Below are 18,053 nucleotides of genomic sequence, written 5' to 3' on the forward strand. Positions count from 1 at the left end.
TGAGCTACTCAATACAAGACCAGCACACAATCGAAAAAAAATTTCACTGCCATGTAGACAGGGGGGGTCAGTCGGTCCGCATGTGAACAAAAGTCTGAGTAGAGAGTTTATGAGCATCAGCAAGCGCAGCACGGGTGTTGAAGAGCAGGAGATTAGTTTTGCCGTTTGGGAAAGCGAGGGGTTCTCTGCAATAGACAAATGCGAAGCCATCGGTGCAGGCACAGGCGGCAGTCCACCAATATTCCCGGGCATCCCAGCCGAACAGAGCCGCGGCACAATGACCAAGTCCCTGGGGTCAGAACCTCGAAAAGCAGGGAGCCCCACAGTCAACGGCACACCAAATGATCGTCGATCAGCGGCGGCAACACTTGCAGCAGTCGAGGGGGGCGAGGCAATGGAGTCTCTGAAACAAGAGGGGGGCAAGAAGAAACGGCTGCTCAAAATGGCGGCAGATCGTGGCGGGCTCACGGGGACATCGGGGGCCAGGAATGCGCGCAGGGATCGCAGAGCTTCCAGGATATCTCTGAGGGTAGGCTCACGCTCACCAGCCCAGACCCCCGCGCAATCAGGCAACCCAAGCCCGCCGCCACGAGGCGATACAAGTTCCAGATGGTTGGCCGCCATTTCGCGAAGTCAGCCCAGTCGCCACCCTCCACGACTCTCAAAAACAATTCCAAATTGTAGCACTTTACAGAGCTCCGGGGGGCTCCCAGCAATGGCAGCCTTGGTGCAGAAAGGATGTCCGCCCAATGCGGGTCTCCGCCTACGCCAGCACCGGAGCCCCAAACAAGCAGAGTCCGGGCGTAGAGGTCCAGAGCCGCCGGACACAGCAACGGCGGGGGGGACCCCCTCACAGAATTAGTCCCCGGTGCATCTCACCCACTTCAGCCTCGCGGCCACCAGGGCAGGCCCGGATCAGGATCGCCGGGATGTTCGCACAACGGCTCTCACCATTGGTTCACTCTCTCGACCGGGGCCGACAGTCGTCGGATCCCACAGGCTAGGTCCCGGTCTAGGTTCCACGGAGGCCCCGGTCTGGCGGAGGGCACAACTTCGGAACCGCTGCACGTCCAAACCTCCGGGCCAAACGGTAAGTGCAAGTGAGGTGTCCCGTCTCCAATTCTACGATAATGTGTCGTCTCCGGACAGGATACGATACAGGATAGACGATCAGGCCGGAGGGCTGCGGGAGCCGAGCTAAAAGGCGACCATTACGCTCGCGAGCTTGGCTCCTCCCCCCCAATCCCGCCTTTTGACATGGCAGTCCAAAGATACTGCCAGGAGACCCTATCGAATGCTTTTTACGCATCTAGCAGTATCAAGGCCATAGGGTCTCCTGCTACCTCTCTCATGTCAAAAAGCGTGATCACCCTCTGAATATGGTCGGCGGTTGATCTCCCTGGGACGAATCCATGGTGCCTAACAGATATAATTTTATGAATAATTGGTGAGAGTCTACTGGCTAACAGTTTAGAATATGTTTTAGAATCATTGTTTATTAATGTAATTGGGCGATATGCGCCCAATTCTGTAGGGTCTTTATTTTTTGGGGGGAAAACAATAACTTTTGCCCGGGCCCAAGATTCCGGAGGACGTCCACCCCGAAAAACATGAATCATTAACTTAGTTAGAATGTCCTTCAGTGTCCTACTAAATCTGGCGTAGAATTCCACCGGAATTCCATCTAGGCCTGTTGTTTTGCCCAAGGCAACGCTATTTATTGAAAGGAGAATTTCAACCCAATCAGGAGTATCTGGGAGACTATCTTGATCTAATTGAGGTAAGCGGGGCCTTGTATCTAGGTCTAGATATTCATCAATTTTAACCTGGCTACTACCTGTCTCAGTATAAAGATCCGAATAATACCCCCTAAAGGCTTCCCTGATTTCTTTAGGGTCATTAGTTAATCCATGGATAGGGTCTCTAATTGTTTTAATCGTATTTTCTGAGTTCTGTTGTCTTGTGCGGATTGCCAGTTGATGGCCCACCCGCTCACTCATTTCGTAGATTTTCTCTTTACTCATTGTAGCCTTATCGATTGCTTTAGTAGTAAATATTTCAGATATGAGATTCTTTGCTATAGCTACATCTCTTACAGCCCCTTCTATGTTATTTCCACCTTGAACCGCTCTGACTAGGTCTTCTTCCTTTCTTACTAGATTATCCTGTAATTTTTTTAGCTTTTGTTTTGCTTCTTTATTATTTTGAATTGAAAATCTTAGGGTTTCACCTCTTATTCCCGCTTTTAGTGAGTCCCAGACCATCTCCAAAGGGGCACTACCCATATTAAACTTTACAAATTCTGGGATCCAGTTTTCCATAGGATTACAGTACTTTTCGTTAATCAAAAAAGCTCTTTTAAAGGTCCAGATGCTTTGATCGGATTGTATCGTCCCAATATCCATGTTTATAATTAGAGGGTTGTGGTCGGAAAGTACCCTGGGTAGCCGATCTATAGAGCAACTGGAAACAATAGTGTGTGATACAAATATATAGTCAAGTCTGGCAAATTTTTGGTGAGGATGAGAAAAAAAAGTGTAACCGGGATTGTATGGATGTTTAATCCCCCAACAGTCTACCAACCCATGAGTATAGCAAAGCTCTTCGAGGGCTTTAAAAGTTTTTGGTTTCCTGCCTTGATAATCAAAGTTCTGTCCGGAGAACCAATCTTGTGGAAGGTTAAGATTAAAATCGCCACAGACAATCATGGGTACCAGCCAATGTGCAAGTTCATTAGATAGGAACAGCAATTATTCTGGATCGTCAATAACACAGCCATATACTGAGCAAATCGTGACTTTTTTCCCTGTGGCACATTGGCACTCTGTGATCGCCCATTAAATTAAATGCTACTAGTGGGCCTGAAGCACCGACTCTGCCACCCACTCAAGTAGCCCTTTAAACATGTCTCAGGCCTGCTACTGCAGAGCCTGTGTGTGCAGTTTCACTCCCACTTTGATTTAGCATTGCCAAGCCTTAAACTCCACTTTTATTAAACATAAGTGACTCCTAAGGTAGGAAATGGTAGCCCATAGGGCAGGGTGCTGTTTAAGTAAAAGGTAGGACCTGTACTTTTGAGGTTTGCATATCCTGGTAGCGAAAAACAGATCCCTTTGTGTTTCACTACTGTGAGGCCTACTCCTCTCATAGAATCACAGTGGAAATTTCCTAATACACTTTTGAGGCGTAATTACGGATGAGAAAGGAGTAGCTGTATTGTGTTTTATATGTTTGGAATGGTAATGATAAATCCTCTTTACTGCTAAAGTTGGATTTAATATAACTATTGTAGGAATGCCAATTTTAGAAAGTGTGTACTTACATTGCTTTTTCAAAACACTTTTCTGTATCAAGGAATACAAAACGTAATTATGTTCTCTTTTTATTTTCATCATTATTTATGGGAAAACAGTTTATGTCTAATTATACAATATCTGTCATAAGCATCGGAATAAAACATATTGTGACAAATCAAATCACATTTTTAAGATGCCCAAATCACAGTTTACACATGCGGTGAATTGTTCTAAAGACAATACATCATACCAAATCACAAAACATACAACTATTGATACACATAAACATTGATGTCCTAGTTCTGAATTGTAACCATTGACAAGAGCCTATGATGAATTTAAGTGACAAATAAGGCTCATAGTCAAGCAGGCAAGACCAGGGGATTAAGGCTTATATTGTATCAACATTTAATGAAACAGGTGTTGCAAATATAAAAGTCTCCAAAAAACAAATTTCCTGTATGCCAAAGATTCGTTTCACAACGTCACAGGGTTCTACTCAGGACCAAGAACTGTTGGACACTAAAGGAAGCAAAACAGAAAACAGCAAATGAAAAAGTATCATAAACCTTAAAGAAATTACAATTTTAAAGTAGCTTAGACGTGTGCTCTATAAATGTCTCCCACTAAAACATCTTACATATATCTTCTTTAATCTTATGGGCTCATAATCCTCTGTTTCCAAGCAGAATTATTTGCTTTGGGATAACTCTATAACAAAAGAATACATGACCAATTGGATATCCGTGCAACTCTGTACTTTCATGCTGCTTCACAACTTGATATACATTGTTAACTCCATGGCGGTAGCTCGATTATTTCACATCCTCTTAAACACGGAATCAGTGCTCGGCAAAAGTCACTTGTAATTCCTACAGAGTAAAAAGATATTTGCCTAAATTGCGATGCTGAAATGTACAATTAGACACAGCCTGCTAGAACGTAGTGGCCACTGCAAGGTAGAGTAGTGCATATTTCTTTGAACGCATGTTTCTTAAGAGTCGAAATACCAGGCCTGCGACGTGCCCTCACTTTATCTGGTTAGAAGCTTATGGATTAATTTTCTAATTAATCTTATGTCATATGTAGCAGGTGAGGCTAGGACGGGTGGAAATACACTGTCTCAAAGCAATTTAACAAACTGTACCACACAAACATTTTAAAACGAAGAGGCAGGTAAATACAATTACATCATCTGAGCAGCAGCCTGTGTTGAGCAGGATAACAACGTCTTTATCCTCTAAATGCATTTTCCTGTACCATGTTTGGTGGTGGTCAGAGGCGCAACTAGAGCTAAATTTCGGGGTGGGGCTAATACAAATTTCGGGGGAAGGGGGCTAATTCTTCTAGCAATAGGCAGAGTGGAGATGCAGGGGCTCTGAGGAGGGGTGAAAAAACAACAAAGCCTCGTTAACAAGTAAATGGTCTTTTAAAGACCTGGGAAGTACTCAGTGTGGCTGCAATAAGATGGAAACCAAACCAGCCAGCCAACAGCAGTTCAAAAACTGTCTGTGAGTGTGCCCAGGAACGTGTCTCAGCCCAGGCTGACACAAATGACAGGGGGGTTTAAGCCCTTTGAGCATTATGGGTGTTGGGCACCTGTCTGGAGGTATGGGCAGACCAAGCATTTCTCTCTCGTGTAGTTGTCAATTAAGTTGATGTACAGAACAACTGTATTCTATGTACCTTGGGAAGCCATTGTGTAATAAATTCCGACTCTGCTTACATGGAAATTGCATAACAGTAGCTGGGTCAATCCTTAAACTTCTTTGAATGCTGTAGTGCACTAGAGAGAACCAGCGTGTATGTGTGTATACATTTACTGGGATTATCATATTGCTAATGAATGCCAAGTTGGAAATGGCAGAGTTGATGGAAGGCAACGTGAGGGATTGGTCTCATCATAATGTCCATATATGAAATATTCCAGAAAAAATGGCTCAATCCAGTTTCTGGCTAGGCTGAAGACCATATCTGATCACAGGTTCTGCAGTTCTGTAATTTCATTTAGCCCATCAACCACTGTGTTAACACAAAGTATCAGTTGAGCCTTTTTCTGCACCAAGTTTCTTCCAAAATCACTGACACAAGGATTTGGTTTGTTGGAAGTTAACACTGTCCAGTGGAAGTCGTCCTCTGTATGCTGTCTTTCAATAAAATGGTTAAACAGGAGTGCTGTGATGACCTTTCGACGTATACTTGATTTATATTGAATGATTCTTTGTCTGATCTCCTGGTTGGTCTTATCGCTATACAACTTATTCCATGAACATATAATGCCATATATTATGTTTTTGTTCGCCAATTGAGAATGCAGTGTTTCCATTTTGTGTGGTTATACCGAAACTCAGTGCTTTCAAAGGTTTGATTGTAGCCAACACATGTACCATATTTGTGATGACCTAGTGGTGCCAGGATCAGAAATTGTTTGCGATTACAGTCAAAAGTTGAGGGTGAGGGGGTGTGAGGGGGGTGCACACCCAGACAATTTGCCTGCCTATACTACGGTCTTTCTTGAGTGCAAATAAAGGTTGTTCAAAAGACGTCTATTGTCAAGGGTAAATGCAAATTCTGTAGAACGATTTTCTAAAAATGATTGGTTTAAAGGCAAAATATTGAAACACACACTAGTCATTCTAAATATGTTTTTGTTTTCTTGACCAGGAGAAATTCATGGGGAGTGAACCAGGCTCTTTTCATGGTGTAACCTGCATGGATATCCCCGCTCCTTCAATTTCTCAAACAAATTTGAGGCATGGTGGAAATAGTCCTCCTTGTAATGATAGTTTTGCCTAATTCTTAGATATTGCCCATAAGGTAGGCTATCTCCGATACAGCGAGGATGAAAACTTGAATAATGGAGAGCTTTGTTGAGTCTGTTGGCTTTGTGTGCCATGTTGTGACTAACTGATCATCTATAGCCAGGACTTCAGCATCCAAGAATGTGCTAGTTCTTTCACTACTGTTAAGTCAACATTGGAGATCTGTTGTTCAGCCAAGTGAAACATTGATTCAACTAATTTTCGAGTCCTGTCCAAATGCAAAAAGTGCCATCTATATACCTCATCCAACTTGACATTTGATTGAGAAAAGGCTTGTTCTGGTAAATGAAGCATTCCTAAAATTGGGCTAAAACAGAACTGCCAGCTCTGGAGCTCTGGAGCATTGCAGTCCCTTTGACTTGGTAGAGCAAATCTTCACCAAACTTGAAATAGTTCTTCCTCAGGGCGAACCACGCCAATTCAATGATGAATTTGGTGGGCCCTTTTTGAAGTCAAGGTCTCGTCTCAAGGTAGGTCTCAATTGCCACTAATCAATCTTCTCTGGGTATAAAGTGATATTACGTCAAGAGTGGCCTGCCTCTGTGTTTCAGAATTAAATTGTAGGCGTTCACTTTTAGTGATGAAATCTATAGTGTCACACAGGTATGATGGAATCTGCTGCAAACAAGGTTTAGAAATAAATCAACATGTTGTGCAAAAGGTCCCAGAATGGAGTTACAGCCGGAGATTATTGGACGTCCCGGGGGCGATTTGTCTTCTTGTGTATTTTCGGGAACAGGTACATAATCGGAATCAGTGGGCTCATTTTTTTTTTATAAACTTCACTTCCATTGGGCCAATGTAACCTTCACCAAATCCGTCTTTAAGATCTCTGCGATTTGAAATTGTGTGTACATCCTATTTCTACTTGGGGATATCCACTCCCCACCCCAAATTATTTACACAAAAACTTTAAAAAGTTTTTAATATGAAAAAAATCACACTTTGTGAATTGCAAAACTGCATTTAACCTCACCTAAAAATCTGTTTCGACTTGTAATTGTAAGATCAACAAGCTTTGTGAATTTGGAACTCTTCAATCATAAAGAGTAGAATGTTAGCTGGTTTTTGGGTACATATGTTTTTTAATGATAAATTGTGTTTGAAAGTTTGATAGGATGACTTACGTTAAATGTAATGGAAGTGCTTAGGTGAAGACAGACCACGGAGTAATAGGACATTTTAAGGTTGCAGCATAATGCACAATATCATTTAACATTTTAACCTACACTAACTTTTCAGTTATTGCAATTTAATGCAGTACTGCAAGTGTGCCACGATCCAATGCATCAATCCAAATACAGCAACTAGTAAACCTTTCTAAAACGTTACAGGTATTAAACGTATGTTTTCTTGTTTTCAGGGACATCTCTTCTACAGCACTAGAGTTTTTACCTAGCTACGGACTAGAGCCAATTCAAGTGTTAGTTGCTGAATCATCCTACTCCTTGAAGAAGTTGCCACCTTTGGACAGATTTGTTCATCTCGTAGAGGCCAAATTGACATATCCAAGCCATTGTTGTGCTTTTAGAAACGTGAGAATGAAAGAGTAAGTACATCTTATTATTATTCAGTCTATCCAGTTACCGAAATATTTCTAACTAGCAGCCCGTCCCGACCTTGTCCGTGAGCTTTCAGGCTTCCCCCTACCCCCGCCTGCCCCGACATTGCCCAGCAGCCCGTGCCCCCGCCCGCCCCGTCCCCCGCCTGCCGCCTGCCGCCTGGCCCGACCCTCGTGTGGTGTTAGTCCCCGTCCCCGTCCCCCGCCTTCCCCGACCCCTGCCTGCCCCGACATTGCCTTTTGTAACTCCCCGTCCCCCGCCTGGCCCGACACCCGCCTGCTTACCTCAGCTGCCGCTCCTGAGTTGACAGCTCCTCGCCGATCTGCTCCTCACCGCTTGTCCGCCGCCGCTCCTCCCCCGCGCCATGTCCGCCTCTCCGCTGGTCGCACCGCCACTGGCCTGTCCTCTGCTCCTCACGTGACCGCTCCCCTCCCACGCCATGTCCGCCACTCCTCTGACGCCGCTCCTCGACATGAGCACGCACGTCGTGGCCGGCGCTACTTTAGGGGGGGACTACTTTTTTTTTAATATACATTTTTTTAAATAAGGTTTATTTTTAAACTTTATGTAGCCTATAACTATCTACACACCCTGACGCTTTCTACGGTGTATCAGGTGTGTAGATTGGCGCAGTGGTTCCGGGGTTTACCCGCCTCAAAGCCTGAAAGTTTCTCCTTTATTATAGTAGTATAGATAATGCATAATATGTTTTACAGGTAAGACATTCAAACCGGGCTATTGGTTTGGTCTCAAGAGGCAGTACCAAACCATTCAAATAACTAATCTGCATTAGACTGCATCAAACAGACAACTGACATTGTTCCTAGTTTTAGGTTCACTAATATTTAAAATTGTGAAAGGCATGATAGAAAGATTATATTTACACTCATCTATAAACACATTAACCAGATTCACAAAAACCTTTTCCATGAACTGCACATGTCCAGATTTACAAAGAGGATTTGTCAGTCTTTAATATAAGAGGTGACCGTGTAAAACGACGTGTACACAACCAGTGTATAAAAGAAAAATGTTTTGTGTCATTGGGTGTAACTTGGGCAGATTGCAGTGCATCTATCATTCACAGAGTTGTGCTGGAATGAAAAATGTCCTAGCTATCATAACAAAAAGTTTCAATTCTATTAAGGTCTTGGGGCGAGGATTATGCCTTCTTTCTTCACTTGTATTCAACAGCAGCCATCACAATTTTCAAGACAAAACTACTTTTCCCATGAAACCGTGGGATAAGTACAAAAACATCCAACAGGAACAGAGTGAATGTCCACTCAGAGTGCAAACAGTCCGACATAGAACTTCTACACTGGTCACTGGTCCCTTGTCCTCTTGCGTCGCGCGAAGTCAGCCATAGGATCACCTTCATGCATCCTGTTTATTTGCATCAGATCCTGCAAAGACAAGGAACATTGTCACCACCAAGGCCTTCAACCACTAAAGCCTGTGGGGAGAATAACAGCAAAGAGCAAAGCAATACTGTGCAATTAAAGACCAAGGGCCAGATGTAGGTCGCCAATTACCGGTCGGTAACGGCCGATTTCGGCCGTTACCGACCGGTATTTGGGAATTGACATGTAGGGGGCATTTTATTTACAGAATCGTTAATTTTACCGATTCGGTAAATATACAGATTCGGTAAAATACCGAATCGGTAAATTTACCGATTCCGTAAATCAATATGTAGGTGGCACTGTAATCAGTGCCACAGGCCCTTACCGATTCGTTATTTACCATGGAATACTATTCCATGGTAAATAACGAATTCCTGTGTACATGTACATCTGTGCATGTACACCTGTGCCATGTGGCACATAGACATGCCCTAAGGGCATGTCTGTGTGTCACATGGCACACAAGCCAGAAATAGGGGTGCAACAGGGTGTCAAAGTGACACCCTGTCCCCCTTGTAAATTCGGTATTTTTACCAATACGGTAATTACCGAATCGGTATCTGCCATTGAATCCTATGGGCTTCAAGGCCCATAGGAATCAATGACAAATACCGATTCTGTAATTATTAATAATATATATATATATATATATATATTACCTACTGGCGGTCGCCAGTAGGTAGTTATAGTTAGGATCGTTTTCCATAGGAAATCCGCAACATTCTATTGGGAATAACTTTGGCGCCGAATGAGGGATCTGCCTGTAATTTTCCTTAACTTTGCCTCGCTGCGCTCCGCTCCTTCCCTGAAAGTTTCGGGGGGATCCGTAAAGCGGGGGCCGAGATAAAAGGGGGGTCCCAAAACGTGTTTTCCCATGTTAATTTCCATAGGGCGGTTGGACTCACTTTTAGCCCGAACGGCTGAATGGATTTCCACCAAACTTGGCAAAATTGTAGGGACTGGTACCCCGATGTGCCTTTGCTATGTCTCAAGATATATGCTCCAGTGGTTTTTATGAAAATAAACTTTGAAAAAATATTTATTGGGCTTCATTGGGCTATATATATGTTAGAGCCCAAATGTAGCCCAATGTAGCCCAATGTAGCCCAATGTAGCCCAAAGATGGCCACCAGAGACAAAAAAAACAAATGTAGCCCAAATATCAGCCAGATGTAGCCCAACTATAGCCCAATGACAGAATGTCCCAGAGTGTTCTAAAGAACAACTAGAGCGCTAACAGTCTTACTTATGACAAAAGTATGGCACACCTGAAGTCATCTTGATTGGAATAAAGTGTTAACACTTAAAACATTTAATTTGCAAAGGAACAAAATGAGGGGGTTCATTTTGCCATAGAAATTATGATTAGTGCTGAAGAAAGAAAAATTAGGGCACATTTTGAGTGACTTCTCAAATCCTCTTATATTTCATTAAAAAAATTCTGATATGCAGTCTCCCAAGATGGCCACCAGAGACAAAAGAGCCCAAATGTAGCCCAAATATCAGCCAGATGTAGCCCAACTATAGCCCAATGACAGAATGTCCCAGAGTGTTCTAAAGAACAACTAGAACGCTACCGGTCTTACTTATGACAAAAGTATGGCACACCTGAAGTCATCTTGATTGGAATAAAGTGGTAACACTTAATACATTTAATTTGAAAAGGAACAAAATGAGGGGTTTCATTTTGCCATAGAAATTTTATATATCTATATATATATATATATATATATATATATATATATATATACACTGAAAAAACCATAGGTTTCACACCAGTTATAGTTAAGAATTAGCATTTAAAAAACCTATTAAATTCACTGAAAAAACCATAGGTTTCACACCAGTTATAGTTAGGTGGAAATTTTACTCGCATAAAACCATTGAAATTCCCACGTTATAGTTAGTTGGACTCACTATAACTTGCGCGTGCAATGCAGTGCTGATGACGTCACATATTACATCACTCATGACATGGTCAGTGACATCACTCATGACATCACTGATGACATGAGGGAGGTGAGGCTTGCATAGATTCACCAACGTGTTCTTACCCAGAATCCCATACAAACCTTAAATTTAGCTAATAAAACTAATTTCCTCACATTTCTGTGTGGGATGACCTCGCCACCACAAATTTCCTACCACCCAGAGTTTTTCTCAATATCCTGATAAAAATGATACCTCACTTGAGTTGGTAGATTCTCCCTAGAGACAATGTAGACCATAGCAGAGAATGACAGAAAAAACAAATATTACTGCATAGGCTGTACACACACATATTGGTTGGATTTGGCACAAGGGTGAGTGAAAGGTAAAAAATGTATATTTTACTAACGAGATTTCACAAAAATGTAATGCACAGTTAATAATTAAAAGGTCAAAAAACTGAACCAATGACTCACAGCTCATGTGATTTAAAGTGCAACAAGGCGCCAACCGCTTTACAGGCCATTCACGCACCTTTCATGTGTGACACACACAAGACTATTCACACCGCCAGCTGTGGGCCTCGCATATTACAATACTCACATCAACAGACAGCGCCATTCAAGGGCCCATCACTTTTATATACCCACATGACTGACATAACAATCACACTGCCTGGCAATGTGTGTGGGCCGTTGTTTGGCTAGTAGTGTTTTTTGTTTTTTTTATTTAAGAAGTTTTCTATAGCGCTGTCAAGACCCAAAGGTAACAGAGCGCTTTACAGTAGGAGAATAGCATATAATCAACAGAAGCATGACATATGAAAGGTTTAAACAATCAACGAGTGTCAGAGTAAGAGCTGCGTAATTGTAATGCAGACCTTCTTTGGTTTCAAGATTCTTTGCGGTCGCATAGCTCTGTGGTTGCTGTCTGTTCCGTGTTATCCACAACCAAGGGAACGATTGAGGAACAGGGATTTGAGTTGACTTTTGAATTCCACAAAGGGCGGTATGGTTCTGATGTGCGGGGGGATGGAGTTCCAAATTTTGGGGGCGTTTCCCGTGAAAGAGCAGTCCGCTGTTCTTTTCTTTCTAGTTTTAGGTGGGATGAGTAGGAGGGAGTTAAAGCTTCTCAGATTCCTGGATTGGCCTGCTTTTTTGAGTTTTTTTGCCTGGTATTCGGGTTTGCCGGTATGGAGGACTTTGTGGGTTAGGCTGGCCGTTCGGAAAATACTTCATATTTCTACTAGGAGCCTTTTGAGTTCTTTGAGTGCAGGGGAGATGTGATCTGATTTTTTGATGCCGGTGATCATTCTGGCTGCCGCATGTAATGTTGTTTTGATCGGTGCCAAGTGCGATTTAGGAATACCTGTTAAGACTGCATTCCCATAGTCCAGTCTTGACAGTACCAGAGATTGTGTGGCCAGTTTGAGATCCTTGTTTGGAAAGTAGGGTTTGATTTTGTTCAGAAGTCTAAGGTTAAAGAATGCACTTTTGGCCGAGTTCTTAATGTGTTTCATCAAGACACTACTCACACACTGCCAGCCAAATGCCAGTTCACACACACCGCAAGCCAAGCACCAGCTCACACACACCATCAGCCAAAAGCCAGTCTATTCACACCGCCAGCCGAGTGCCAGTCCAAGCACACTACCAGCCACTTGCCAGTCCATGTACACTGCCAGCGAAGTGCCAGTCCACGCACACAACCAGCCAAGCGCCAGTCCACGCACACTGCCATCACAATTTTTTGGAACAAAAAGAAAACACAAACCAATTGGAAATATATACAAAACTTTAACTACAAACACTACTGCTATAACTAAATACATCACACTAATGCCAACCATGAAATCTAAACAAAAATATAAAACAATACAGACTAGTCAGTTTACATCACTCATGTTTTTATTGTAGTCTAAAATGCACACAGATTTTTGCACTTAAGCAACCTGACCCCAGTCAGTTGAAGCACGTTCATTATAGATGGTAGTGAGCATTAAGACATCTCTCATGTCAGAAGATTTTACAACTAGAAGTTCATCACTACGCAAGGCACTGCACAATCCCTTCCCAAGTGATTTTTTTTTTTTACAAAAAAGCTCTTTTTGGAAACTTACGGTTGGAGTGTCCACTTTGAACAATTTCCTGAACAATTGCACACCAGTGTATAAGTTATGTACATATAAATGGCGACCTTTGTTAAAAAGTCCCCTACCAAGTTCCCACACAATTTTCTCACAAACTCCAAAAGTAGACGGGCAACTGGGGGGGGAGTGGAGGGGGAGGGGAACTGGAATCCCTGCCGGTGTACACCCTGAAATTGTAGACATATCCAGTACTACTCTCGGACGGCATGTACATCTTAATTCCACGTGCCCTCTTGCTAGTAATGCACTAGCTAAAAACCAAACAGCAACATGAACTGGAAAAAAGACTCATCCACAGCTATTCCTCTCCCTGGAACATAGATCTCTGGAAATCGATCTACAAAGTGATCAAGGAGAGGCCAAATCTTAAAAAGAGGGTCACAATCAGGGTGAAGCATTATCAACAAAATGCAGCACCTGAAGAAGCAGCAAATACCAATCACAACTCATGGCTGCAGGAAATATAGCCGTTGCTATCGAGGGACTAGTAGACCAATATGAAGACTATGAGGGCTTCCTTATCAAGACCATCAAAAAAGTTAAACCCAAGAACTTTTTCAATTCATCCAGATTTGTGGGAGTCCATAGGGTAGCTCAAGAGTGGGGCCTAAGTCTGGCACTGTTGTTCCTCAAATATTGTTCAGCGCATAAATTAGTCTGGTCAACAATCTTATCCAAAAATATATTGTCCACAAATAACGGGACAGAAATTTATAGGCAAAAAGCTTTTAGCATTCACTCTACACCCTGTGACACCATTAAAGGCAGGAAACGCTGGCTGCGCCATATTTGGGGCTCTTCCAAAGGGAAGCCTCTCAGTCCCGGGCTGCAATCCAGATACCTCTCGCTGCACTATCTGCACATCAGTGTACTTCTCTAAATGAGGCACTTCCTCCCCACTGAAAGTGGCCTCATCATCACATGATTAGTCAGGGACAGAAAATTCACTGCTAGAATCCGGAAGTTTCTCCTCTACCTCAGATGGAGAGTCAGTCTCATAATCATGGTCAGAGGAAGACTCGCAAAGCATATCAACAACCTGCAGATAACTAATCCTGCGGATAGCCATAATCCTTACTAAGAAAAGTAACCTGACAAATAAGTCAACAATACACAACACTGTGTAAAATAAGTAATGATAAAAGTGTGGCTTTATAAACCGGAAAGTAAAACTACTGGTAATCTGAAAGGAAAAGTCAATCAATACAAAGCTCACAGAGTCAATATACTGAAAAACAATACCACCCACATGTCAGAAGACAGCAAGACTCACCAGAACCGACTCTGCACATACACAAAAAGCACCAACATTATCCCCCTAGAAAGAAAGAATTAACAACATAAAATTACACACAAGACAACATGATACACATCATGCACAAATCCAAGGAGAATTTCACACACAATAAAACAGAAGCTAAATTTGTTGCTATTATTACAGGATTTACAAAAATCATGTTTGTGCAGGGAAATTATACTTATTTACAGTAAACTGTATGAAAATGTTTTCTTACAAAACACATGCAACTACACAAACTGGAACTCTACCAGTGCCGAAACCACAAGCAGGAGACGAAAGCTTTTTGCACTAGAATAAAAAGGTGAAATAAAACATTACAAGCACAAATGATGACAAGAAATAAATGGCCAGAGACCAGACGACACACACAGCCAGCAAAATCCCCAATTCAAACACACCATCTGCCAAACGCCAGTAAGCACACACTGCCAGCCCAACACCAGTGCACACACTGTCAGCCCAGTGCTAGTTCACACACACCGTCAGCCACACACCACCAGCCAAATGTTGGTTCACACACACCGCCAGCCAAGCAACAGTCCACACACACCGTCAGGCAAGCAACAGTCCACACACACTGCCAGCTATGTGCCAGTCCACACACACCGCCAGCCAAGCACCAGTCCACGCACACTGCCAGCCAAGTGCCATTCCACGCACATTGCCAGCCAAGTGCCAGTCCACTCTCACCGCCAGCCAAGTGCCAGTCAACTTACACGGCCTGCCAAGTGCCAGTCCATGCACACCTCCAGCCAAGCACTAGTCCATGAACACTACCAGCCAAGTGCCAGCCTACACACACCGCTAGGGGAGCGCTAGCACATAAACACCAAGTACACGCAGACCTTCAGTCGAAGTTTAGTTTAAATAAACCAACTGTTCCTGTTTTGCCAAATGACTTGTCTTTTGTTTTTTCAAGGTACATTTATATTCAAGCAACAAATTATTGAATCATCATATCTTGTAGCACTCTTAATATTTTAAATATTGAAAAGATTACAATACACTTTAGATGCATTTGCCACATTGGTATATAACTGATCCTATAACTCAAACTTTCAAACAAAAGTATTTGAAATTATGTCTACTCCTTGTGCCCTTCGCTGAATTTAGATCTGCATGGAAGGGAAACACACAGTTTAAATGTCTATACTGTCATCTCTGTGGAGCAAGGGAAGAGACCCTAACTCACTTACTCCGGATATATTTTTAGTGCCGCTAAGTGAGCGAAAAAGGTTTCTGACCTAGTTCAAAGTGTCTGCATCAGCGGTTATGCAACTTCTGATTGTTTTGATGGTTATGACTGGCAATTTATAGGTTGCTTGGTGAAATTCCTAGAGATATATATTTTAAAACTACAAAAGGGTTAGTTCCTTCTTAATTAGGTAGTATGTCATTTGATACTTACTGACAATAATGCAATTTCAATTATTTTCTTCATTTACTATATACCAAAGAATTCGCTCAAAAAAAATATTTTCATGTAAAGCAAAAACGTATGCACTAGGCTTAATTATCTAAACTCCTTTGTTTTCTGTAATCAAATAGCAGGGCCAAAATGTATTTTGTACTGTTTAAGGCTGGTTTAAATATTGTTTAATATGTTTTGTTTTATCTGTTGTAACAATTTTAATTATTTGCAAAATAAATCTCTATTGCTTTATATAAAACAGGATTACCCCCAAGCTTTCCTTTTATTTGGCTGCTCTAATTTTTGCCTGATCCGGTAGCCACTTGCCAGCATCACAGGGGTCTCTGCGAATGGTGCCAAATTGCCTATATATAATGCTAGTACTGATGCATATTCTTTCTCCTTTCTTCCCTGTACTGTTCTGCTTTGTATTTATCAGTGGCTTCCCTTATGCTTTCATATTTCATGCTTTTGGGGCCTTTGTAAGCTTGGACTTTTATAGCTCATTGTTTGCTTATAAGCACTATGAATGCCCAGTCCTTCACAACTAGGCTGGGAAGCAGGAGCTTCGCCATCTTTACCCCTACTTTTGGTCAAGGCCGTCGGCAGGTCTATATCTTTACTGCAGCACAGAATGACATATTCACATTTAATATAGCCAAGTAGGAACTTTTCAGATAAAAATTATACATTTTGTTAAATGCACCAAAGATCACGAAACAGTCAAATTTAAGAGATGTACCTCCGCCGGGAGCACCACACCAACCAATAATAGCAAAGATCCTTAACTTCAGGGACCGCAATACCATCCTGCAGGAAGCCCGCTCGTGGACAGAACTCATTTATAAGGGATCCAAAATCATGATCCTCCCCGATTATACCAAAGAGGTGCAGGCCCATAGAAGATCTTATGTCCAAATCAAACAAAAACTGCAAGCCTTAAACCTCATCTTTCCAGGCCGCCTCAAAGTGATATTCCAAAGTAAATCCTATTTCTTCAACCCACCTGAGGCCGCCTGGGCCTGGGCAATTGAGGAGTGTCCACTCCGCCTACCCTAAAATGCACAGGCAGCAACCCACCAGAAAGGTCCAGTTGCTAAAAGTAGGAGAGTAGGATCTACTTCTTATGGTTACCCCCACTTTTTGCTGATGTTTAACTGTTTTTCGACTTTAGTCTGGCTGGGGCTCTGCTATCCAGGACCCCAGCCTAGATGCTTCCTCTCTAAATTGATTCAATGTACCTTAGGTACACTCCAGTTTGGTTACTGGGGTACCCTTATGAGTCCCTAGTATATGGTACATTAGGTACCATGGCCATGGGTACCCCAGAGGCCTACCAGGGGCTGCAGAATATATTGTGACACCCCTAGGAAGCCTTCGAAAATAACACCACAGGACTGCTACTGCAGCCTGGGTAAGGTGGTGCATGCACCCCTTACTTAGATATAGGTTACCTATATCTACCTTAAATCACTACACATGTAAACCTATCAGTCACTCCTATGGCAGGCCTTATCAATCCTGAAGGCAGGGTGCTGGGTTTTGTGTGAGAGGGTGCCCATGCTTGAGCAGGGTCCCTCTGCAGCCTTCAGAATCTATTCTCTGGGGCTGTTCTGTGATACAGCCAGACCATAAACTCTTTTTTTTAAAAAACATTTTATTGAAAAGTTCCCAGTCAAAAACAGCCATTTGCCTACAACCCTGAGGCCGGCGGCTAGTCATAGTTGGGCAGGTAACACAGCTATTAGGCCAACAACCCAGGGGGAAGCAGCAATCATGAACTTGTAATTATAAGAAACATTATGTACATAGTGTTCTTGGTGCACACAAAAGCTTCTTAACCAAAGCAACTATATCCCACTGCAGTCAGGAAATAACGAAACAGATATAAAACAATTGAAGGTCTTCTGGATACCAATGCGCTGGTGGAGTGGGATCCCCATCAATTGGACTAACACAGGACCCGCACGCCCTCTCATCCAGTCATAAGTGTCTCCCCAGGTAATCAAAACGCCTTATATACAGGGCGGCTAAGGTGGCTACAACTACTCCGTGCGGCAGACAGCAGATTAAGTGGTCGTGACGGGGGTATTGCCACCAGGTCATTGGGGGCCTCGCCATCGCTGTCCGTGGCTTTGGCTAGCATGTACGTTGTGTAGAGTCCCCAGAAGTTCTTGG

General features: G+C 42.8%; 2 protein-coding genes across 3 annotated transcripts in view; one reads left to right on the forward strand and one right to left on the reverse strand.

Annotated features, from left to right (window-relative positions):
- The window catches only part of LOC144763730 (lutropin-choriogonadotropic hormone receptor-like), a 1,068,475-nt gene that overhangs the window by 889,273 nt on the left and 161,149 nt on the right, over positions 1 to 18,053 (forward strand). The window contains exon 9 of the mRNA XM_078649633.1: positions 7,482 to 7,667. Within this exon, the coding sequence (XP_078505759.1) occupies positions 7,482 to 7,667 (186 nt within the window). The remainder of the gene's footprint in view (positions 1 to 7,481; positions 7,668 to 18,053) is intronic.
- GTF2A1L (general transcription factor IIA subunit 1 like) overlaps positions 8,609 to 18,053 on the reverse strand; it is a 1,231,875-nt gene continuing 1,222,430 nt past the window's right edge. Inside the window, exon 12 of one of the 2 annotated variants that reach the window (XM_078649641.1) lies at positions 8,609 to 9,086. Coding sequence is in view for 1 of the 2 variants with exons in the window: in XM_078649637.1 (XP_078505763.1) it covers positions 9,080 to 9,086 (7 nt within the window). In the remaining variant the exon portion in view is untranslated. The remainder of the gene's footprint in view (positions 9,087 to 18,053) is intronic. The other variant, XM_078649637.1, reaches the window with a different exon arrangement.

The sequence above is a fragment of the Lissotriton helveticus genome, chromosome 6, assembly GCF_964261635.1.
Source record: "Lissotriton helveticus chromosome 6, aLisHel1.1, whole genome shotgun sequence".
Lineage (NCBI taxonomy): Eukaryota > Metazoa > Chordata > Amphibia > Caudata > Salamandridae > Lissotriton > Lissotriton helveticus.